The sequence below is a fragment of the Mirounga angustirostris genome, unplaced genomic scaffold (assembly GCF_029215605.1).
Source record: "Mirounga angustirostris isolate CCGP_5_RB_7025 unplaced genomic scaffold, mMirAng1.0.hap1 SCAF_1, whole genome shotgun sequence".
Lineage (NCBI taxonomy): Eukaryota > Metazoa > Chordata > Mammalia > Carnivora > Phocidae > Mirounga > Mirounga angustirostris.
In genome coordinates, this window is record NW_026991709.1 from 45,808,388 (window position 1) to 45,831,177 (window position 22,790).

The 22,790-nt window shown below is 40.1% G+C and overlaps 1 protein-coding gene across 14 annotated transcripts in view; it reads right to left on the minus strand.

Moving 5' to 3' along the window:
• The window catches only part of DCBLD2 (discoidin, CUB and LCCL domain containing 2), an 803,840-nt gene that overhangs the window by 108,483 nt on the left and 672,567 nt on the right, over positions 1 to 22,790 (minus strand). For 6 of the 14 annotated variants that reach the window (XR_010409667.1, XR_010409722.1, XR_010409603.1 and 3 more), the window contains exon 1: positions 7,049 to 7,694. The exons of 5 other annotated variants lie outside the window; for them this stretch is intronic. Coding sequence is in view for 5 of the 9 variants with exons in the window: in XM_064584825.1 (XP_064440895.1) it covers positions 7,049 to 7,256 (208 nt within the window). In the remaining 4 variants the exon portion in view is untranslated. Of the gene's footprint in view, positions 1 to 7,048; positions 7,699 to 22,790 lie in introns of those variants that run through there. 3 more of the 14 variants (XM_045902716.3, XM_045902715.3, XM_064588113.1) reach the window with 3 other exon arrangements.

The window sequence follows — 22,790 nt, forward strand, 5'->3', positions numbered from 1 at the left end:
TGGGAAACACTGGGCAGGATGTTAGGCCCTGAGCAAGTAGGTAGTAAGGTTCAAGAGGGGGCTCTACTCCCATGACACTGAGAAGCCCAGCCTGGACTGCTCACTGTGAGGAGGAGACAACCGACAACAGCACGAAGCGTGTGCAGATGCCCAGAGACTAACATCAAATCATGTAGCTGGAGCAGCACCTTCCCTCCAGAAATGGGTTCTTGATTCACATTTTTTGAATGACCGACATCATGCTAAGTATTAGAAATAAGAAAATGAGTAAACTCTCTGCCAAGACAAATAAATATCTTATATTCAATGTGAGTAATGAATGAAAAGAAGTAACTGAAAAGTCCCGTCTGGAGATGAGTGTGTGATGATGGTTAAAGAACTTTTCTCAGGGATAATACACAAGACGGGTTTTGAAGGAAGATTAGGAATTTACCATGCAAAGAAAGAAAGAGCCCTTTCTCTTTAAGTAGAGAAAATAGCATATGTAAAGAAGTCAGTATAGGGAATGAGGCCAAAAAAAAAAAAAAAAAAAAAAACCGCACACACACACAAAAACCCACATGAAATTATACTTTAGAGCAATAAAAAGTAGCTCAGTCTTACACATGAACTACAGATAAAAGTTGAGGGATGCTAGTATGAGATTGAGAGGAAGGGAGAGACCAGACTGTGAAAAAAATCACATGTATAATATGCAAAGGAATTAGGATTGTATCGTACAGGTGATCAAGAGGCTGCCAGCCACATGGGTCCAGGAAGGCAGAACCCCAGTACTTAAGAACCATGGCCAGCAGTAATCAACCAGCCAATATCTGCCCCCAATTATTAGGCAGGAGCAAGGCATGGGGCTCAAGAAGGAAGCAGGAAGCCAAGACCAGGGGCTTGGAGTCTTGCTACTCATTGCACCAGGACAGGCTTTTACACTCCCATGCTTTCCTGACTCCTTGCTGTTCTGATGCTGTGATCTTCACTTCTCAAATGTCTGTCTTCCCTGTGGACTACAAACCTATCAATCCTTTAAAGCTCACTCAGTCAAAATCACTTTATCAGCAAGGCTTCTCCTACTTCCTGTGGGCTCTTCTTCCCTTCAAACCCACAGCAATAAGCAACCTCCGTTGCTTATTTTTATCTGTAATTCAACTTGAAGATAATTATTTCCCCAACTAGACTGTGGGTTCTCTATAAACAATTACAATGTTTTACTCTAAATGTCTCAGGACTGTACTGACATGCGCACACATGCCTGGCAGCTCAGAGCTGGTACAACTTTATGCTGCAAGTTCTTAACGAGAGGTTGATAAACAGTACCAGCATCTTTTCTTTGATCAACCAAGCAATTCAGTTTTGACTGCACACTTGCATGCAACCAGCTCAACAAAAGCCTTGCAAGAAACTTGGCCCACTCTGAGAAAGCAGCTGAGGGAGACTGCACCTTGGCGGTCTTCCCCATAATTCAAGTAGCTAACCAACATTTTTCTTCCAACTACATATCCTTCAGAGTGCAGGCTAATCGAGTAGGTAATATTTTAGCAAACTTTTAAGATCACCCCATTATCCCATTTGCTTCAGCGGAAACTGGCATCCATTAAATACTAGTTTATTTGAATATCTGTATTTTCTGTCCTCGTGGATTATATTGATTTAATCCACATAATGATCTGGGAAATTAGCATTATGTAGGTTTCTAAGCTATTATTTTGAACTGAAATACCTTCTTAAAGATCCCACCCTAAATGAAGAATTTAATCAAATGGACTAAAGTAATAGCAATTCCAAACAATAATTACTTCATAAATAATGTCTTCTGATGAATTTTTACATTTTGAATTTTTTTGCTGTATTTTTAAGTATGCTGTGTGTCTTAAATTAGCCTACACAATTAATTTCAACACAGTATGTCTACAGAAACACAAACGATTAAAATTATAACCATGTTAAGATTTTTATGTAGGTGTGTGAATATGGAATAGGAAGAAACATAAAAGTCGTAAGTTGATAGACTAGGGGGTAGAACTGTGGGTAATTATCAATTAAGTTTTTGGTTTTGAACAACTATAATTATCTGTACAATATTTAAAAAATAAAGTGGCAAGGCCGTGGTAAGGTTGTAAACTGAATCCATGAGCCACCCAAGAAAAACTGCCAAGTTGTCTCACTTCTTATTTCAACAATCACAGTTCACTATCTCTATGAAGCTTTTCCTAATCCCAATAATTTTATGTCATCATTCTACATCCTTCCAACTAATCAAGAAGTTCAAATGGAAACTATCTGCATGCATTCAATTAACGCACAGTATTACCATCTGAGCTTTCACATCCTAGGTTCATTTTGTAAAGTATAATCCTAAACTTAAAACTGTCTCTATATACATGTAGCCTTTCCTCATCATACTATAATCTCATAATTTCTTTTTGGAAATTAATTCATTTGTCATTTTCATGGCAGCACTGGTACTTTCACTTATACCAATTTCACGATCTTAAGGTTTTTTTTGTTTTGTTTTGTTTTTATGTTGGTCTTCTAGAATGAAGCTGAGATGTTCAGACAGAATTATTAACCATCTCCAGTGGGAAATAATATTTCCTCTTTGCTTCGCGGAAATATACCTAAAATCAATGACCTATAATTTTACAATTAACTTTTCATTTACAAGTTTTAAAAATGTGGATTTTAAACCTAATCATTAGCACATGTGGAATTTATGTTGTATTTCTAATTTTCACTGGGAAAAATTAATCAGAAATATAGCAGAAAAAGGATGCTTTGATTTTTGCCTCTGAACAAAACTACATGTAAGAGCCTAATGTTTTATCGGACCAAGAAAAAACAACTGAAAATTCTAAATTAACCTAATGTTGATATTAAAAATAATTACAAATGTTCATAAGGGAGATGTGTTCATTTCTGACAATTCATAAATATTACTGAAAAACTATTTACCTACATCACAACCAAATAAAGGCATTATTTGACAGAAAACAAGTTTTCCCCACACATCAGTTCTGACACCATTGTGAAATTGAATGATTAAGAATTAACTTGAGGGCGCCTGGGTGGCTCAGTTGGTTAAGCGACTGCTTTCGGCTCAGGTCATGATCCTGGAGTCCCTGGATCGAGTCCCGCATCGGGCTCCCTGCTCGGCAGGGAGTCTGCTTCTCCCTCTCCCGCTCCCGCCTCTTGTGCTCTCTCTCTCTCTCACTCTCTCTTTCAAATAAATAAAATCTTTAAAAAGAAAAAAAAAAAGAATGAACTTGACTGGTTTCATAGATTTATTAGCAAATAAAAATCAATACCTTCACAAGTATTTCATATTAATAGGCATAAACAAGTCAGTCTTAATAAATTGTAAAAATTGGGGTGCCTGGGTGGCTCAGTTGGTTAAGTGACTGCCTTTGGCTCAGGTCATCATCCCAGGATCCTGGGATCGAACCCCACATCAGGCTCCCTGCTCAGCAGGGAGCTTGTTTCTCCCTCTTCCGCCCCCACTGCTTGTGCTCTCTCTCTCACTCTGTCAAACAAATAAATAAAATCTTAAAAAATAAATTGTAAAAATTAATTCCCTGATATTTTACCACATTCACATAATAATGTAACCCAGAAGGCAGCCAAGCCCTCCAGGACATGAACTAGGAAGCTGAGCTCCTGAGATGAAGGGACACAAATTTCTAGTCAACATGTAAATCGGGGACACAGAATCATTCATAGTAGACTCTCAACTTCTTATTAAATACATTTATTACAGTAGCAAACATGCAATCAGCATGATAAATTTGACCAACTTAAGTTTTTCAGATGTGTTATAGAAAAAAAATGCTTTCAACAATAAAAAGATTTTGAAGATGAACTCAACATCAAACTTAGAACTTAAAAGTATAAAAATGTAAGCTGTATCTAAAACACCATCATAGTACAATTAAATGTGAGGAAATACAATCTACTTATAAGTAAATGAAATAATATTGGTTAAAATACATCTCTGTTATGAAAGGCTGACAAATTTTCAGACCAATGATAAATTTTATTCTGAGCCAAATGAAAAGAAAAATCACTCTGTCAGCAGAAAATCTGGAATAGCTATGTATATAGCATTATAGCTGACCCTTGAACAATGCAGGGGTTAAGGGAGCTGACTCCCCGTGCATAGTCAATAATCCATCTATAACATTTGACTCCCCCAAAACTTTCCTGGTAGCTTACTGCTGACCAGAAAACTGACCAGGTAACTGTTACAGGTAACAGTCAGTTAACACGTATTCTGTATGTTACTGGTATTATATACTATATTCTTATAATAATACCTAACTTTTTCAATATCATAAAAATAGTTCTAGGCTATGCAGTTCTTCTGCGAGTTTTTTCAAATTGTTGTAAATCTCCGAAAAATTTTCTATTATATTTATTGGGAAAAAAATCGGCACATACAAATGGATCAGCGCAGTTCAAATCTGTGTTGTTCAAGGGTCAACTGTAACTGGAATGAGAGTAACATCTTCTGCTACTTCACGATGATGTCTAAAAGCTTTTTTTTAAATTCCTGAAGCACAGTTCTCCTTTAGCATATACATTAAATGCATGTCTACCTAGACTGGCTAAAGAAAGAAAAACCTAAACCTCACAAAAAATTTTTTCACAGCTTATATTTTGACTATATGTTAACTGCAGAAAATTTGGAAGAGCATACAGAATTACCCATAACTCTACCACCAAAAGACAATGACTATTTTATTATTTCTTTTCAGTCTTCTTCCTAAGATTTCTTATAAAGTAAAAACTCCAGTTTGTCACTTAACACTACAATATGTAGACACTCCCATTATTAAAAATTCTACAGGTGTTTTAAAACACTGGTTCTCATTTTGAAATGAGACTTCTTTCCAGCTTATGTGAGGGAATACCAATGGAACCCGAAGCATATGTCTGTTAGATTAGTTAAGACTGGTTGAAAAGCAATTCCACTACAGACTGCATCAAGGTCCTTTGGGTAAAAAATGTAATTTTTAAAAATTAGGGAATTGAAATCGCACACAATTCCTGCGTTTCCAGTGATATATACCTAACTGGTTCTTATTTATCAACCTCATAAACTAAAAATTAATAATGATAATCACTTATAGCTATATTACGCTTTTCCATTTACAAAACTCCTACATATTATCATTTCATTTTTGTTAGGCTACGAAATAGGTATGTATTCTCATATCACTGGTGTAGAAAACTGAGGTACAAAGAAATTAAATGACTTAACAAAACTTACCCAATCAACTTAAATGAACGAGAAATCAGAGGTCTTTTAAATTACCACCATCATTTCTATTTGTTTTAATCTACACTGTTTATATAAGACATAACAGTGAAAGAGACCATATATTTGTTAATGCTGTGCTAAAAACTGAAATTACACCTTGAAAGAAAATAAGATAATATTGCATGTTAATTAGGCCAGGTTCGAGAAATTCTGAAAATTAAGGCAACTGCCTCATGTGGGGAGACATATAACTGATTCCATACTGTTCAAAGATTTTTTTACAAACATATAAAAACTCTCAGTCTAGAAATAAGCAAAACAGTATTCTGCTTATGAAGTTACATTCCTTTCTATATCAAGATATCTTATATGTTTTGTGTCTCAGTTCTCTATGTTTGAAATGGAATAACACTATCTCAGATGGGTGTGGTGAGGATTAACTGACTTAATACACATACATCACTTAGAAATGTGCCTGCCACAAAGTCAGTCCCAATTAGTGCTGGCTGTATGTAAGCCTTCTTGTTGTTTTTTGTTTCTCTACTAGAAGGAAAATACAAGCATACAGTCTAAAACTTCAATGGGGGGAAGGATTTCACACTTAAGTGATGTTTAAGAATTTATTTAAGATGATGATCTAACTAAAAACCTGAATGCCAAGCATCTAAATTTTAAGTTACACTATGTAGAAATGTGCCTAGAGCTAAAAGAGATTAGTCTGCCAAATATATATATTTTTTATTGTTAGATTGTACTTCCACATGCCTGTCAAAGTTTCAGCGTCTTCATAATGACAGGCTTATGGCCATGATTCCACACTTTACTGAAAACCATATGAGAGCAACATTTCAGCTGGACTTAAACATGGAGATCAACTTAAAATAAAAATCTTCCCAGCAATAAGAAACAATCCAACCCATATCCTTCTCACTGCAATAAAGAAGGAAATGCAATGGAAAAATGTGTTCAATAACTGATGCCAAACTGATTCAAAAATTGCGGTTCGCTGCCTGAAAATAGTACTAAAGGGCGGAGGAGGAATCAGCCTTGCATTCTCTTTCCATTATGATGATTATTCAATAAACAGTTTTGCTCAATTCTGAAATAGGTATTTCAAGGACTGTGGATGGAAAAAAAGTTTTGTCACTTTCTGGAAGGGCTTACCCTTTCAACTCGGAATGCTCCATCTGGGAACACAGCACGCTGCCTTAGGTCAGACTGTCTGACCCAGGCAATCCAGACTACCAACAGGAATAACCGTAAGGTATCATAAAGGGCATGTCCAGAATCCAAGACTCAAAGCTAACCAGAATCAATGTCATTCGTTTTTGAACTTGAGCACTTTTCACAAAGGTAATTATCGCCACTTGCCTTTAATTGGTTTAAGATGCTATGTAATTATCTTGCCTCTCTACTCTGTCCATCAGTGTAGCCTAACTTTAGGGGTCGCACCTCCAAAACTTCTCTTTTTCCTCCCAAAGATTTTCCCCAAAAGAATCCAATACCAAAACGGAGGCCTTCACAGCAGGGTCTCGCTTCTCTCTTTTCAGAAAAACCAAAGGCCTTGTCAAAAAGTAAAGCCGCGCCAACTCGGGGGACAACAGGCGGGGCCACCTTTGCCACTCAACGCAGCGAGTGCTGGGCCAGGTCCGGCCAGGCACCGAAGCGCACCGCACCTCCCCCGCGCATCTGCAGATTCGGCTCACGTCCCGGAGACCCGACATCCCAGAGGTTCCCCCTGCGCCCCCACCATCCCTGGGGCTCCGCGCGCCGCGCACTCCCCGGGGACCACTCACTCACCTTGCTGGGCTCCGGCGTCCTCGAGCAGCAGGACCAGGATAAGTAGGAGCAGGAGGAACAGAGGCATGGGGAAGGAGGAGGAGGAGTTGGAGCGGGGAGGGAGAGGGCGGGAGAGGGGTAGCGCGGCCCGGGCGGGGGCGGCGGCCGCGGCCCGGACTCGGAGACGGTGAGGGCTGCGCCCGGCTCTCACCACCGCCCGGCTCCCCATCGCGGTGGCCGGCAGTCCGCCTGCATAGTGCGGGCGCCCCGGGCGAGGAGGCGGCGGTTCCGGCGGGAGAGCGAGACGCAGCGCGCGCTATGCCCCGCGCCGGGACCCTCTCTGCCCCTCGCTCCGCTTTCGCGTCCTCCTCTTTAGTTCCTTCCCTCAGCTCCCTGCCCCGAGACCCCCAGACCAGAATGCAGGAGAAGAGAGGGAAGGAAGTGGGGTACTCGAGCCGCGAAGGGCGGCTGCGGAGGAGCTAGGGGGACGCGCCTCCCGCACCGCGTTCCTCAACCCAACCCCGGCTCGCAGCACACGCCCGGGACTCCGGCTAGCTGGCAGGCAGACCAGCCGCCCGCTCCCTCGCTCTCCCTCTGGCGCGCATTGACCACGCCTCCTCGGCCCGCCACGGCCAATCCCCAGTTGGCTCCGGTCCGTCTCCCTCCGCGCCTCCCAATCAACACGCTCTCTCCTCGGTCGGCCCGTTAGCTCCCCTGCCCACTCCTTGAGCTCAACCGCCCCTCATCTCTCTCCTCCAATCCCCTGCAGCTTTAGCAAAGCGTCCCACCCGCCTCCCCCAATCCGGGTTCCGCCCCCAAGCTCGGGCCCCCGGCAGCCCCGCCCCGCCCGCGCGCCTGTTATTGTTGGGACCGCAGCCGAAGCTGATGTCGCTTCGGCAGCCGCTTGCTCTGGTCAGTGACTTCCGGGACTTCCCCCATCCCGCTCTCCTTGCTCTTCAGGCCCAGCTTGTTCATTGCTCCTCCCCTGCCTCACATCAGGCCACTGGAAAGGGTGGGAAACCAGGATCCTGGATGGTTTTAGCTGGGAGCTGAGGCTAAGAAACCTTTTACAAAAAAATAGAGCGTTTTTTGTTTTTTTTGTTTTTTTTTTTTATTAAAACTACAGCCAGTTGTTGCAGCAACTCCGAGTTAAAATAAAAAAATACAGTGTTCAATTTTTAAAAATACGTATTTCTTGTTTCCTATGCCTTTTACTATATCTACTATATTGGGGGCGGGACCAAAAAAAATTAAAAAAAGCATATAACAAGATCCATGCCCCCAAAGCAGTTTAAACCTAACATCCTAACATTCATTCAGCCATTCTACCACGATTTGTTGACCACCTGCTATCTGTTTGCAAACCTTATGCTGAGACTTGGGGGATTTACAGCCATAATACAGAAATCTTTCCAGGATCTAGTGTTGGTACAGAGATGGAAATACATCACGAAAGTCAAGAGTGCAACAAATGCTAATTAGAGTCACGAGCAATTCAGCAATTCGATGGAGACTGTAAGTAAATGCAGTGACAAAAACAACTGGTATTTGGGAAAGGGGAATCCACAGGAGTAGGCAGTGATTGGTTTAGGAAAAAGGTGCCATCCTGGATGTTTTTCATATGGGCCCCCAAGAAGAGGATGGTGTCGTTAACAAATACAGAAAACTGGAAAGGTGAATCCGGTTGTATAGGCAAGTGAATTAATTTTGGACATACTGAATTTGAGATGCTCACTCAGCATCCAGTATTGGAAGTTCTATAACAGGCAGGTGGACATTTTGGTCTAAAGCTCAGGTTGAGGAGTGCCTTGAAGTTATGCGTAAGAGTAATAAATGGATGTGCTATTCAAAACCATGGAAGGGACTGGTATCTTCAAATGAAAAGCTAAGAGTTGGAAAGGACTCTGAAGGTCATCTTGTTCAACTCCACTATAAACCCCTCATGCATTAAACTCTTGTAACAAATTTATTCAATAAGCATTTATTGGATGTCTGTTAGACCCTACCATGCTATAGGACTAATGTAGGCAATGGACATAAGAAGTTCAAGAGGAGGAGCCTACATTCTGTGGGAGAGGTGAACAAGATCATTGCTGTCAGTGCCATTTTGGAGGTATAGACTAGTACCACAGTGGAAGGAGTTCAAGGAACCCTTTATGGTGAGTATGAAACTCCAGCTGAGTCTTGAATAAAAAGACAAAGTGAGGAAAGTGATCTTCCTCTCGAATAAAAACACAAAGTGATCTGAAGCTACAGGCAAAGTAGGCTAGCTCACAGGCACCAGAGTCAGTCCTGTTGAGGGAACTCAATGGGGTTAACTACTGCTGGTTTGATAGGAGGAGCTGAAAACTAGTCTGGAAAAGTTGATAGGGGCAAGATCTAAGACAGGCTAAGGAGTCAGGATTTTATTTTTCTAACACTGAGAAACAGCTAAAGGGTTCTAAGAAAGAGTGACATTATCAAATTTTTATTTCAGAAAACTCAACCAGGCAGGAGGGTGGGGAATAGATTGGAGAGAGAGCAAAACTGGAAGCCAGGAAGAGCTCATCTGGAGACTGGTTCAGTGACTTGTAAAGGCAGTGACAGTGAACCTGAACTGTAGGGGCAGTGGGCTTAGACAGGGGAGACTGACATGAAGGATATTTATGAATGTAGTGACTGATTAGATGTGGGGAATAAGGAAGAGTCAAGGAAGATGCTCAGGTTTCTAGGCAGGAGCATTGCCTTTCACACAGCAAGGGAACATAAGGGGAACTGGTCTGGTTGGATATGGAAGTAGAAGATAAGTTAATGAGCTCAGTATTGGACATGTCAAACATGAGGTGCTAACATGGCAAGCGGTCAGTCACATACTAAGACTTGTAGTAATAGTCTCCCTGAGACAACCCATCTTGTTTTTTGGACAACTCCTTTCGTAGGGCACTGAATGATGACTTTAAGGCCACAGAAATGGAGACAGAGCCAGATCTTGTGAATCTCAGGCTGGCATTCTGCTGACTACATGGAACTGCATCAGACCAGAGGATTCACCTGTGAACTCTCAGCGTGATAGAAGCCTTGTTGGAACAGGCAAAACCTGGCCTATACTCCCCTCTACTCCTTGATAACACAGGATGAAAAGATGCCAACTATAAATACCTAAAGTAAGAGGTAGGAGTACTTACAGTTTTTCATCCCTGTTTTACTGACTGTCTGGTATTTTAAAGGGTGATTAAAAGTGGATAATAGAGTAGTGAAGAGCTCCTGAATGAGGTCAGTGGCAGGAAAGGGATGAAGGAGGAAGGGGCAAATTGGAGTTCTATTTAAAGAGGTGAAATCAAAAGTTCTTGGTGACTGATACTCTATGACAATTGCCATATTTCTGTGCTTCAGCTTCCTGGGTTTTGCTTTGGCGCTATAGAGTATGGAAGTCTGGCTAGAGAACATCTCTGGAGATCCTAGTCTATATGTCTAGGGGAATTATAGGTATAACACAGATGTGGGAGGTGGTTGATGCTATTTCTGTCTCTATTCCCTCCCCACTCCTGAGCATTGTCACTTTACTGAGTTGCAAAAACAATGACAAGATTGCTCTGTGATGATGAAAATCTCCTTGTGGGACCACAGGCCAATGTAATATAACAGGCATTCATTTCTAGGACAATGCCTGGATCGCGCAGAATTATGGTTTACCTTACTCACTCCCTGCATGTTGCTTTAGCCAATTTAGTCATCTTCCTTACCTCTGGGACTTGGGTGTGTTTGGGGGTTAACATCTGCAGAGGCAATAGGAGCAATACTTATCCAGAATCATTTTACCCACATGGCTCAGATGGCTGGGCTAGGTAGGAACTGGGAATTCTAATCAGGACCCAAAATGGATAGGTCTGGAGGAGGCCATCATCGTAACAGTTAGAGGCTCCCAGAAGCTCAAGTGCTTCCAGAAGGCAAGCCCAGGTCCCAGCTCCTTCCTACAGAGTTTCAAACAGATATGGGTTTTAGAGCTTCCCTTGGGGACAAGCCAAACAGAGAAAACACAAATTGAGCCGTGTCTTCATTGCACAACAGTTTACTGACATATGCTAGGACCAGTAGCAGCCATGGTCATCTGCACTCATTGGTAAATGAATTAATGCTTTGGATGAAGTCTCTGGGGAAGACTAGGGCTTCAGGAAAGGAACACATGGGACAGTTATATATGAAATACCAGGAAATTAAAATGTGTATTGTTTGGATGTATTTACATTTGTTTGCTCCATGTTAAGAAATTTAAAAATAATCTTTTTTTAAAAACATTCTTATTTATTTATTTGTCAGAGAGAGAGCGCACAAGCAGGGGAAGCAGCAGAGAGAGAAGCAGGCTTCCTGCTGAGCGAGGAGCCCGTGGGACTGGACCCCAGGATCCTGGGATCATGACCTGAGCTGAAGGCAGATGCCTAGCAGACTGAGCCACCCAGGTGTCCCTAAATATAGTCTTCACCTAAATTTTAATTAACCAGACTTTCCCCCCATTTTTGTCTTCTCTTTCTTGTTCTTTTCTTTTTCTTTCTTTCTTTTTCTTCTCTTAATCAATAATGAGTGGAGGAATACAGAAAATGAATTGACCTATAGAGTAAATGAAAATATGGAAAGAATGTTTACAGCCTGCTATTTCTGCTTCCAAATGAATCCCAGCTCAGCCACTGCTAAGGAAATGAGAATGGAGAGAAAGAACCCAGGGGCTGGTGCCTTTGCTTCTGTTCATACAGAAACATCTGGGTTTTAATGGTATGATCCAGTAAGAATCATTGGCACCATCATTGCTATTAGATGTCTGTTAGGCATTAATAAAACAGAAGAGACTCATTTAATATGACATTTATACTGGAAACCTTGGGATGATATGAAATGAATCACTGGTGGGCTTTATCAGTGAGTGTGTATTTTTGGCAGGATAACAGAAAGAGGAAACAAATGAGAATTTACTTTTGTGATCTTCCAGTGGGATAGGAGAGAGAGAAGAATGTGGCAGTTCTGGGGAAATATTTTAAACTTCAAAGACCAGAGCCCTCAGATCTGGTTACTGTTCTCACAGGAGCATTTTCTTTGTCCTGTTGACTGTTTGGATAAATGTTTGCAACCAAGGTTGTTGCTAAATGTTTGAATTCTGCTGAGGAGACATTCTTCCTTTTCCTCAACAGAAGTGGTTTGGATACATTTTTTTTCTTTATCTTGTAGCTTCTTTCAGTTAATCATTTCATTCAAATCTAACTCTCGGGTTTATTATTCATGTTTTCTTAACATTTGTAAACTATTTAGGTAGTACAGCAAATTTAAGACAGAATTATTAGGAACCTAATTTATTATAGAAGATATTTAATTTCTGCTAGTAGATAATGGTTAAATACTTTTTTCTTGGCATATTTCAGCAACATGACTGACTTTGATAATTTGCCCTTTCCCTTTTTCTCCACTACAACCATCCCTCTCTTTCTCTTTCTACCCCCACCAACACCCCCTTGGTTTACCAGTAACATAAAAATTTAACCAACTCTGATCCTATCTTGTGGATCAGAACAAGAAGGCTTCAGCTTGGTATTTTATCTCTAATGGAGGCAGCCAAAGATTTTAGTAAAATCATGTGAAAACTGCCTTCCATAACATCAACATCATGCCTAGAAATGAAAGAATATTCATAAATGGCAACAGAAAACTAAAAAATGAATAGGGAACATACCAGAGTATCTGAGATAATATGATTTAGGTTTGCAGTAGCTGCCTGCCTCCCCTGGTATATGCCTGGATTCTTTCCTGTGGGCCCTTTGCTGGCAACACAGTCGAAAATTAAATACACAGAGCTGAAATGCTATTTGGCTTCTGAAAAATTGAGTTGTTTCATGAGATCATGGAAACAGCTCTGGACCAGACCCTTGTATCCACCTTCCATTTGAAAGTGCTCTATGACCTCCAGCAAGGCTCCTAATCTCTCCAGGCCTCAATTGCCTTATTTATGGACCTTATGATAGGTTCAAAGTTTGACAATTATTCCAAATTCTCATTATCCACTGCTTGCTTTCATCTTTTTTTTAATAAAGATTTTATTTATTTATTTGAGAGAGAGAGAGTACGAGCAAGGGGGAGGGGCAGAGGGAGAGGGAGAAGTAGACTCCCTCCTGAGCAGGGAGCCAGATGTGGGACTTGATCCCAGGACCCTGGGATCATGACTTGAGCCGAAGGCAGATGCTTAACTGACTGAGCCACCCAGGCGTCCCTGCTTGCTTTCTTTTTTTTTTAAAGATTTTATTTATTTATTTGACAGAGAGAGACACAGAGAGAGAGGGAACACAAGCAGGGGGAGTGAGAGAGGGAGAAGCAGGCTTCCCGCTGAGCAGGGAGCCCGATGCGGGGCTAGATCCCAGGACACTGGGATCATGACCTGAGACGAAGGCAGATGCTTAACGACTGAGCCACCCAGGCACCCCCCTGCTTGCTTTCATCTTGCAGCCAAATTCTAAGTCCTCAATGCTGAAAGAGCTACCTAACGTAGGAGGGATAGGAAACACCAGCTAATGACTGGAGAATTCATCCCTAGGAAAGTGTTGTCTGTGCTGACCAGGAGGGCAAGGGTGAGCTTAGTTTGGAAAATAACCCTCATGCCCCCTAACCCTGGCCCAATGATGTCTCTATGAACTGGGGCTGGATAAAGAGCCCCAGATCTGTTCAGTGAAAGAAGCAAACAGGACCTTGGAGTGGGGAAGGTAACCTTATCAGGAAGGAGATGAGCGAGGTCAGAGGACATAACGCTGGTCATGATGTGGCTGGAAGCTGGAGCTCAAGGGAAGTGAAAAACAGTAAAAATTCCCCAGTGGTTAGAATGCAAAGATGGTTTGAAAGATAGAGATATCCAATAAAAAATTGTTAGTTGTTTGCTATATGTGCTATGTTGTAACATTCCCCCCCCCAGCCTTTCTCCCAAACTCTCCCTTAAATTTACTACAGTTTAAGCCTTGATTGTCATTAAGGAGAACACGTGAGGTGATGAGCACTGGATGTTATACGCAACTGATGAATTATTGAACACTACATCTGAAACTAATGATGTACTATATATGTTGGCTAATTTAATTTTTTAAAAAGCCTTGATTGGATGAAACTCTGGGGAAGGAGGTCTTACAAGTGAAGGGGACAATCAGGTTGGTGTCCAACTTATTGATTCTTCATGGAAGAGGGCAGTGTCCTCAGGAGGTGAAATGAAAGCAGAGATAAAAAGATCAGAAATAGCAGGAGATTCCTAGAACCAGAGGTTCTGAGAAGCTTAAACCTTCGTGCTGCTCACCATCCTCTTAACAAGAAGCTTTCATCCCTAGGTAAGTAGGGATATTTGAACAATTTTGTGGTTTTCCTGTTTGTTGGTTTTTTTATTTCCAATCAGTGTAATACAGTATAATATTAGTTTCAAGTGCACAATATAGTGATTCAACGCTTCCATACATCACGTGGTGCTCATCACAGTGCTCTCCTTAATCCCTATCACCTATTTCACCCATCCCCCCACCCATATCCCTTGAACAATTTTGTTTAAATATAAAAGGATGCGGTGACCATAGCAAGCTAGAGGATTTGAAATCATCCAGACAGCGGACATTTATTACACTAGGATAAGCAAATCATAGTACAATAATTCTACTTTTTATTTTCTAAGAACCAAGAGAATGGAAATAGAAATTGGGATTTTTTTAAAATGCAGGCAACTCTTCCTTTGAATCCTTTAATTAAATTTTAATTTAGATCCTTTAAATTTAATAAGTTGATAAAATAGGGACTAATATTTTAAATAATAGCAAGGCTTTGGAAATGCAGTGTTTAAAAGGAATACCTCAGGTTTTTGAAACAAAGAAGTATATCATCTTCTTTATGTCACATTCACAGACTAGTTGTTGGCCTGCTTTTCAACACAATAAGATATAAATGAGATGCAGAATATATTCTACATTTTCCTTTAAACAGATCTTTTTATTGTGGGCATTCTATTAACCATGATTTTAAAATGGCAGATTATGGACTAAAAGGAAATAATATGTTGTTCAGATTAACCTTACCTTCCATGAGCTTCTGCATTAATAATCAGGCTTTAATGCCAGTATAAGCAATACTTTACATTTGACTGATCTATAAGATCATTTCTTCATAGTTAACATACTGCACTAAAGTAAAAATGTCAGAGATTTTACTAAAGGATTCATTGCAGACCAAGATAACTCCTTGGAGGTAAATGAAGAAGAATATAATTTCCCTGACCTAGCTAATTAAAAACAAAACAAACCTTGAAGGACTATATATGCCTAGTGCTCATAGAATTTTGAATAAGACTTCTCTCACCACATATCTAGCATTATTTACCGGTTATCCCTTTAAATCAATGCTTGGTTCCCATTTGTAGGTCTGAAGAATGTGCATTCATTTTTGGTTCATGTAATCAGTATATTTGATATTACTGACTTGATGGAGGGTGAGGGCAGGCCTTGGTAAGAGACATATATTACTGAGCCACAAGTAGTCATGTAGTAACAAAAATTCATGGATTTCCTATTAGCACTCATTTGGAAGACCCTCAGATAGTAACAGCTCCATCTCATGACACAATTTAACTATTTGTTTAGCTGTTTGATTTGAAACTGTAAAAGTGGTAACTCGGGATTCACTTTAGTCTTTTTGTCATTTGCTATTGTTCTCATATTGATAAATAACTAATATTGAGAAAGTATTTCATTATCACAGCTGAAATATATCCACTCTAGATGCCATTAGACAGCCACATATGTGTGGAATTAATCAAATCACCTACAAAATAATGTCCCCACCAGAAAGCCATGCTGAATCAGCACCCAGATTTTGTTTTAATAATAACTACAACAGTGTGTATAATTAAATTGAAATTCTCTCCAAACTCAGTCATTCATGCATACTTATGGCAGCCGTCCATTTAAAGAAATTATAGTTAGACATGGCCCAGAATGAATTTTTAAACACCATCTGTGCCCTAATGGAAAACAAAATGAAACAAATGGGCCATGTTTGAAGATAGGTTAAAATATTATACTCAAATCCCATCTGTAATCATATATTCTCTCCTGAAAGGTACTTCCCAACATTTATGTCTATATATTTGGCATGTAGAGAATTTGTTTTCTTTACCCAATTTTTCCTGGTCCTAGAATCATTTTCATAAGTGTATGTCTTATTCCATTCTATCATATGAAATAACCCTCACTTTTATTTTCCCAAACTAAATGAATACAAGAGGTAGTCAACATTCATGAAAAGTAGAGTGAGTAGCCTCTAAATATTTTTCTTTAAAAGTTGCTCCTATGAGGGTGCCTGGGTGGCTCAGTCGGTTAAGCGTCTACCTTTGGCTCAGGTCATGATCCCAGGATTCTGGGATAGAGTCCTGCATTGGGCTTCTTGCTCAGTGGGGAGAGCCTGCTGCTCCCTCTGCCTGTCACTCCCCCTGCTTGTGCGCTCTCTCTCTCTCTAACAAATAAATACATTGGGCTCCCTGCTCAGTGGGGAGTTTGCTTCTCCCTCTCCCTCTGCCCTCCCCCCCCCCCCCCGCTGGTGTTCTCTCACTGTCTCTCTCTCTCTCAAATAAGTAAATAAAGTCTTTTAAAAAAGTTGCTCCTATGGACTTAATATAGCTAATAAACAATAAGAAAACTGTGTGTCAGAGAAGACAATACAAAAACTATATTTCGAAGAGAATCTGAAGATATTTTGAGAATGTAAAATGTCCTTTCAAAAAATTCAAAGAAGCTCAGAATTCTACACCCTACCCAAAGAATGTTAATTTTTCCCCATCAGGTTTCCAAATTGATTTAAAAACAAGCTGCATAAAAAGTATGATATAATTTTATGCACTATGGAATAAAATGAGCTACTCTGCTGAGATGAGCACCAACCGAATCACCTGATGGGGTTCTCCAAGTTCTGAGAGCCCCTTTTGGAAACTCATGGCCTCCTTTCAATAATGGTAGGAAAAATATGAGAACCACTGGGCTAGAAGATTTAATTCTGACAACGAGGCTGTGTGAGTTCATTAGGGTTTTTGGCTTTTTCAGTTTTACATTTAAAAATCCTTATGTGTCTATTTCCGCCAAGCTTGTGTCCATCCTAAGCTGTATATCTTCCATATTCCTTCTCCTTTGCTGTAAGAGTCTAAATGAAACACTTTGAACCATTAATGGAATGTAGTTGACCCAGTGCCCTCTCTGTCACAATGTTGATTCACAGCCACAAGGAGCAATGGGCAGCAAGCCCAGATGCAGACAGTGTCTAAATCTCAGCAACAGGTCAAATGTGGTGCTTGCTTAATGGGCCCCTCTGTCTTGAGTAAGCAGGTTGCCTGTCACAGTGATTACAATTTCTCATGGTGGGAATTAGTTGTACACAGTTTCCTGTCACCAGGATTCCTCAGAAGGCTGTTTGTGACCAGAATGAGGTACTCTTCTGTAGCAACTGAAGAATCATGTACGTTAATGCTGGCCACTTCCCATGCTTAGGGACTGTGGCCAGAAGAGGAAGGGGAGGGGATTCATGTTTAGTGAGCCTCTATCTCTGCTTGGCATTTTACCCATGTGATATTATTGATGTCTTGTGGCATTTCAGTGAAGTAAGTATAATTATTAACACATGGGAACACTGATTCAGTGATTAGCCTGGGACTCAGCTGGGTTGAGACTCCAGGCCTGTCTAATGTGAGTGCTCGTGTTTTTTCCACTTGACCACACTGCCTCCGTAGTTATTCTGGGAATTTTGCTTATATCACTCAGTGACCTAAATTCTTTCCAAAGCCTTCCACCAGCAGGCAACAAAACACCTAATAAAAGCACACTATTTTTTGGGTCACAAAATGGTTATTTGATACAAATGCCTATTGTGGAAACTGTTAGTAAATGTCCATTTTATCTCTTGAGTTTTCTGAAATTTTGTCAATAAATTCAAACCTTGAATATTTTGAGAGGTGCGCAAGCTTAGATTCTGGAGTTGTTTGGTTGAATTCAGTGTTCAGAGAATATACTGGCATGCCTCATCTTTGCATAATGTAGTCCCACAAAGGCTTGGAGAATCTGGGAGATTAATTTCAAGTTAAAAATTATGGATTGACGACAAAAACATTTATTCTTTCCTCCCACTCTGAAAATGATGTTAAAATGACATTAGGAGAATTAAGAAGGTATATCAATAAGGACAAAGTCTAGAGTTTTATAGATCAAGGGAACATCAGGCAGAGGACTGGAATTTAAGAACCTGAGCTGAAAATGGAGTTGGGGGAGCACATACATACATGTCTTCGTACTAAACTAAAGGGCTGTAGTGCTCTTTCACCATCTGGCTTTCACAGTTCAAAAGACCAGGCCACAATGTTATCTAAACATTAAATGGAATGCACTGAAACTTCATTGAGGTTCTGGAACATTCTTCCATACCATTACTGTCTATGCTGCTTAAATTTTGTCTTAGGCCTGCTATGGGTTGCAGTATGGTAGGCTTGGTCAGTGGTTATTTTCATCCCATATTCCTGGTGGCTCAGGGCCCTGTTTGCATTTTAACATCTACTTACTAAGTGGGCAAGAGCATGTATTGACTTGGTGCCAAGCTGACCTGAGAAGTGGCAAGCTAATTTCTACTGAGCCAGTTTGGCAAGATGAAAACATGAAATTTTCTAATGAAACATACAGGAATTTTGTGACAAAATTAACTGAGTCCTGATAGTATTTCTTTTCAACCACCAGCAGACCTTAGAATAACCCTTTAACACCATAACTCCAAAAGAGACAATTCCTATGTCAAAAATCATGCTTGTATCTCTACTTTGCCCCCCACCCTTCCTCTTCCATGCTTTATGCACTGTTTGCTATGACAACTGCATGAAGTCCACCCACACTTCACCATAGTGTGAGCAAATGGCATGCTATAAACTACCAAGAGTTAGCTGGAAATCACAGATCTCTCTTTACACTTTCGGATTCTCTTAGCATATGCTTAAGGTTTTAGAGAATCCCTTCCAGGAGCTGGATTTTTGTTTTTGTAAATCTTGTTGTGAAGGAATCCATAGACCATTCCTTTAAGATCATGGGGTTCTTAAAATCCAAGCTTACCTTAACTGTGAATCATCCTACATACATGCTTATACTGAATTATTTGCTGCTAGAGAGCATGGACGATTTTACATAATTTTAGTGTCTCTTGACAATAGATAGCACCACAGTAGTTTTGTGATAAATGTTTGATGAATGAATAACGTATAGATGAAAGGACTGTGACTCTTTTGGACTCAAAAATTCTCTTATTGTTTAGATACCAGGTATCACCCTTCTTTCCAGGATTTACCACTAGCTTCTGTCCTAAGGCCCATGTTATAGGACAAAAATAAAAAATGAACCTCTATTTACTTAAGTCTATGTGTTCAGGTTTCTGTTATTTACAGCAAAATGTGATTCTAACTGATACATGTGTATGGGAGGAGGGAAGTTGTCCTGCTGAAACAAAAATAAAGCAGGTCCACACTGGACATTTTCTAAGAGGAATTTGTACTGAAAAAGACTTTGTTTTAAATTGATATAACAGTCGTTTCATAAATGCTGAGTATAGAGTTATATGAGCCTGCTATTCCCTAGTACCTAATCTGATTAAATAAATATTAAGTCATTTCTAACATGTCTAAGATATTGTCCATAATACTATAGCAAGATATAAATATGAGTGAGGAATGGCTCTCTAATAAGCTTCTATTAGAGCTTATTAGAGATGACTGGATAAGCACAAATACATATGATACAAAGTGCAGTCCAGTGCATACCATGAAACAGATGTAGATGTAATGGAGAGAGACATTGCATTTTGTTGAAGGGATTTGGAAAACTTCATATCAAAGGCCTTTGAGAATGGACAGGATCTCATCAGGTTGAAAGGTTAGGACACTATCAAGAATAAAATGGTACAAATGCATGAAGTTGGGTGTGATCTAAAGAGCTATTAGCCCTCATATAAACTATGCTAATTTTTTTCAGCTCCTGACAACTGTCAAAATATCATTTTAGATCATTGAGATCCCCCACTTACATTTTAATTTCTCCATTTGGCTCTAGCAATGAAAGTAGGGACTTGAAGATATTACAATTTGAGGGTATTAATGTAAATGAATCCCTTATTTGTACCCACTGTCTGTGAGAGAGCTTGGAATATACTAGTACATCTTTATTTTCCATGATGATTTGAAAGATGCCTATTTTAATGATATCAGGATTATAATAAATGCAATCTCCTTGACTATCCTTGCCCACTGTATAATGTGTGATGCTCTTTAATTGCACTCCTTGTCAAGCAAAAGGAAATTATACAAAGGAAGTGATACAGCCTGTGAACAGATAAGAGTATGCACTCCGTAAATTGTTCTGGAGTGTGGGAGAATCCCTAATGAATCTTTGATCATCACTTTCTCTTCTTTATTTTTATTTTTTTAAAGATTTTATTTATTTATTCATAAGAGACAGAGAGAGAGAGGCAGAGGGAGAAGCAGGCTCCCCGCTGAGCAGGGAGCCCAATGCGGGACTCGATCCCAGGATCCTGGGATCATGACCTGAGCCGAAGGCAGACGCTTAAAAATCTGAGCCACCCAGGAGCCCATCTCTCCCTTATTTTTAAAATGCAGTCTGTGACATTCTTTCTTGATGGTAGGATGGAGAGATTACCCTTCTTCAAGGCTCCCAAATAATTAATACCATGGAATTGTTTGCATATAACCTACACAAATCATCCAAATGGTGGAAGAGATTGTAAGGGTTTCAAAAAAGAAATCTAAATAATAAAAAGTGTATATATAAAAAATTAGGTCAATGAGGTCAACACGTGGACACCAAGAACCGGAATAATGCTACCTTTGAGAGGGCCACGTGGAGACCGTGAGCTGGTCAGTTCTAGAAAGTGGCATTCACATCACAGTCTGCGGGATGGCACTCTTGTTGCTGAGAGGTGCACAACTTCCATGGCCATACAAGGCAGCCCAGGCCATTCTTTGAGTTGTCTTTTGTTTTGCTTATTCTGGCTGCAGGGGTTTCTTTGCCAAGTTTGCCCGTGTTTTTGGCCTTTCCTCCAGCTCTTACTTTTCCTGGAACGTTGGCAATGGGATTGATTGGCAGCTGTGTTATCCTGCGCTGTCTTTGGCTGTGTCCTTGACTCCCTATATTACCCCAAAAACTAACATTCGTGTATCCACAGTCTTTGTCGGATGATTAGTGGGGATGTTTTTTCCTTTGTTACCTTTTGTTTGTTTGCTTCTTCCAGATACCAAAGTTTTTCCCTGCTTATGACTTTTTGCTTTAAAGAGAATCACATTTTGTCTTTGTGTCCTTATTAGAGTGGCTATATCACATATTGTCCAATCAGGGATACTTTAAGATTATTATATGGTCATCCTAATACAAGGATGATATTGATAATGAAACTGGAATAACATGTATAAACTGGGACTGTGCTGGGCACCCTGGGCTATCAGATCACCTATCCTTCTCTTTCTCTAAGCTGATATGCAATAGGCTCAAACCTTTAAGGGAGAAGATATGTTTGGAATATTTACATCAGTAAATAAGTAGCCATTGTCCTAATGTCCCTGAATGCACCTCACTTCGTGGCACTTCTTCCAAGACTCTCCAGACCTGCCTACCCTCTAGCATCTAAACTGCTAACCCTCGGTGTGGCTGGAGGCCTCTACCCTGTCCCAAGCCTAAGGTTGGCATCTGCTGTAATAGGAGCTGTGCCATATCACTTGCTCAACGCTTCTTAATATTACCCTGGCCTTTCCCCTATCCATCTACAAAGTCCCTTTTTCTTTTACTTACTCTGTCATTCCATCAGAGTGCAGTCCCAATACTGCGAAGATACCCAAGCTTCAGTTTTCCGTTTCATCCCTACATAGAGGTGTGTTACATTCAGTTTTGTGGACGTTAGTTATATACATGTCAAAAATAACAAGATATTTTTTCCGACTCAAGGAGAGAAAGATATTTGATTTTGTTATCAGCTTCACAGAACCGCATTGTGATTATGGTTACTTTAAGCAAACGGCTTTGAAAGAAGAGCTCTGTCTCTCATCATAATAACAGCATTATAGAAAGATTGTTTCTCTCTGTGAACTGCCTCCTCTGACTGGAATGTGCAGAAGATGACTGGTCTCCATGAGTAAGATTAGAAAAACTAAAGAAGAGTGTCAAAGAGCATTATGACTTAAAAAGGGGGTAGAAAATAGTTGTGTCTTTTGCTTAAAAATCACAAACCAAGTATTTCAGATTACTGGGTCAAATTAAGACATTTCAAGAAGCGGAGACAAACCATGAGAGACGATGGACTCTGAAAAACAAACTGAGGGTTCTAGAGGGGAGGGTGGTGGGGGGATGGGTTAGCCTGGTGATGGGTATTAAAGAGGGTAGGTACTGAATGGAGCACTGGGTGTTATGCACAAACAATGAATCATGGAACACTACATCAAAAACTAATGATGTAATATATGGTGATTAACATAACAATAAAAAATTTAAAAAAAGGCATTTCAAGAAGCAGTAGAAAAAAAATTTAATTTTGTGATTGGTGAAACAAATTCTCCCTTTTTTGAGAGCACCAAATAAAAAACCAGGATGAAGTTTCCCCTCCCATATAGCAGCTGTGAATTGAAGGGTGAGCTCTGGATTAAGAGCCAGTATTTTCATGACTTCATATAAATGTGAGATCTGAAATATTTAAAATGCTAAGAGGT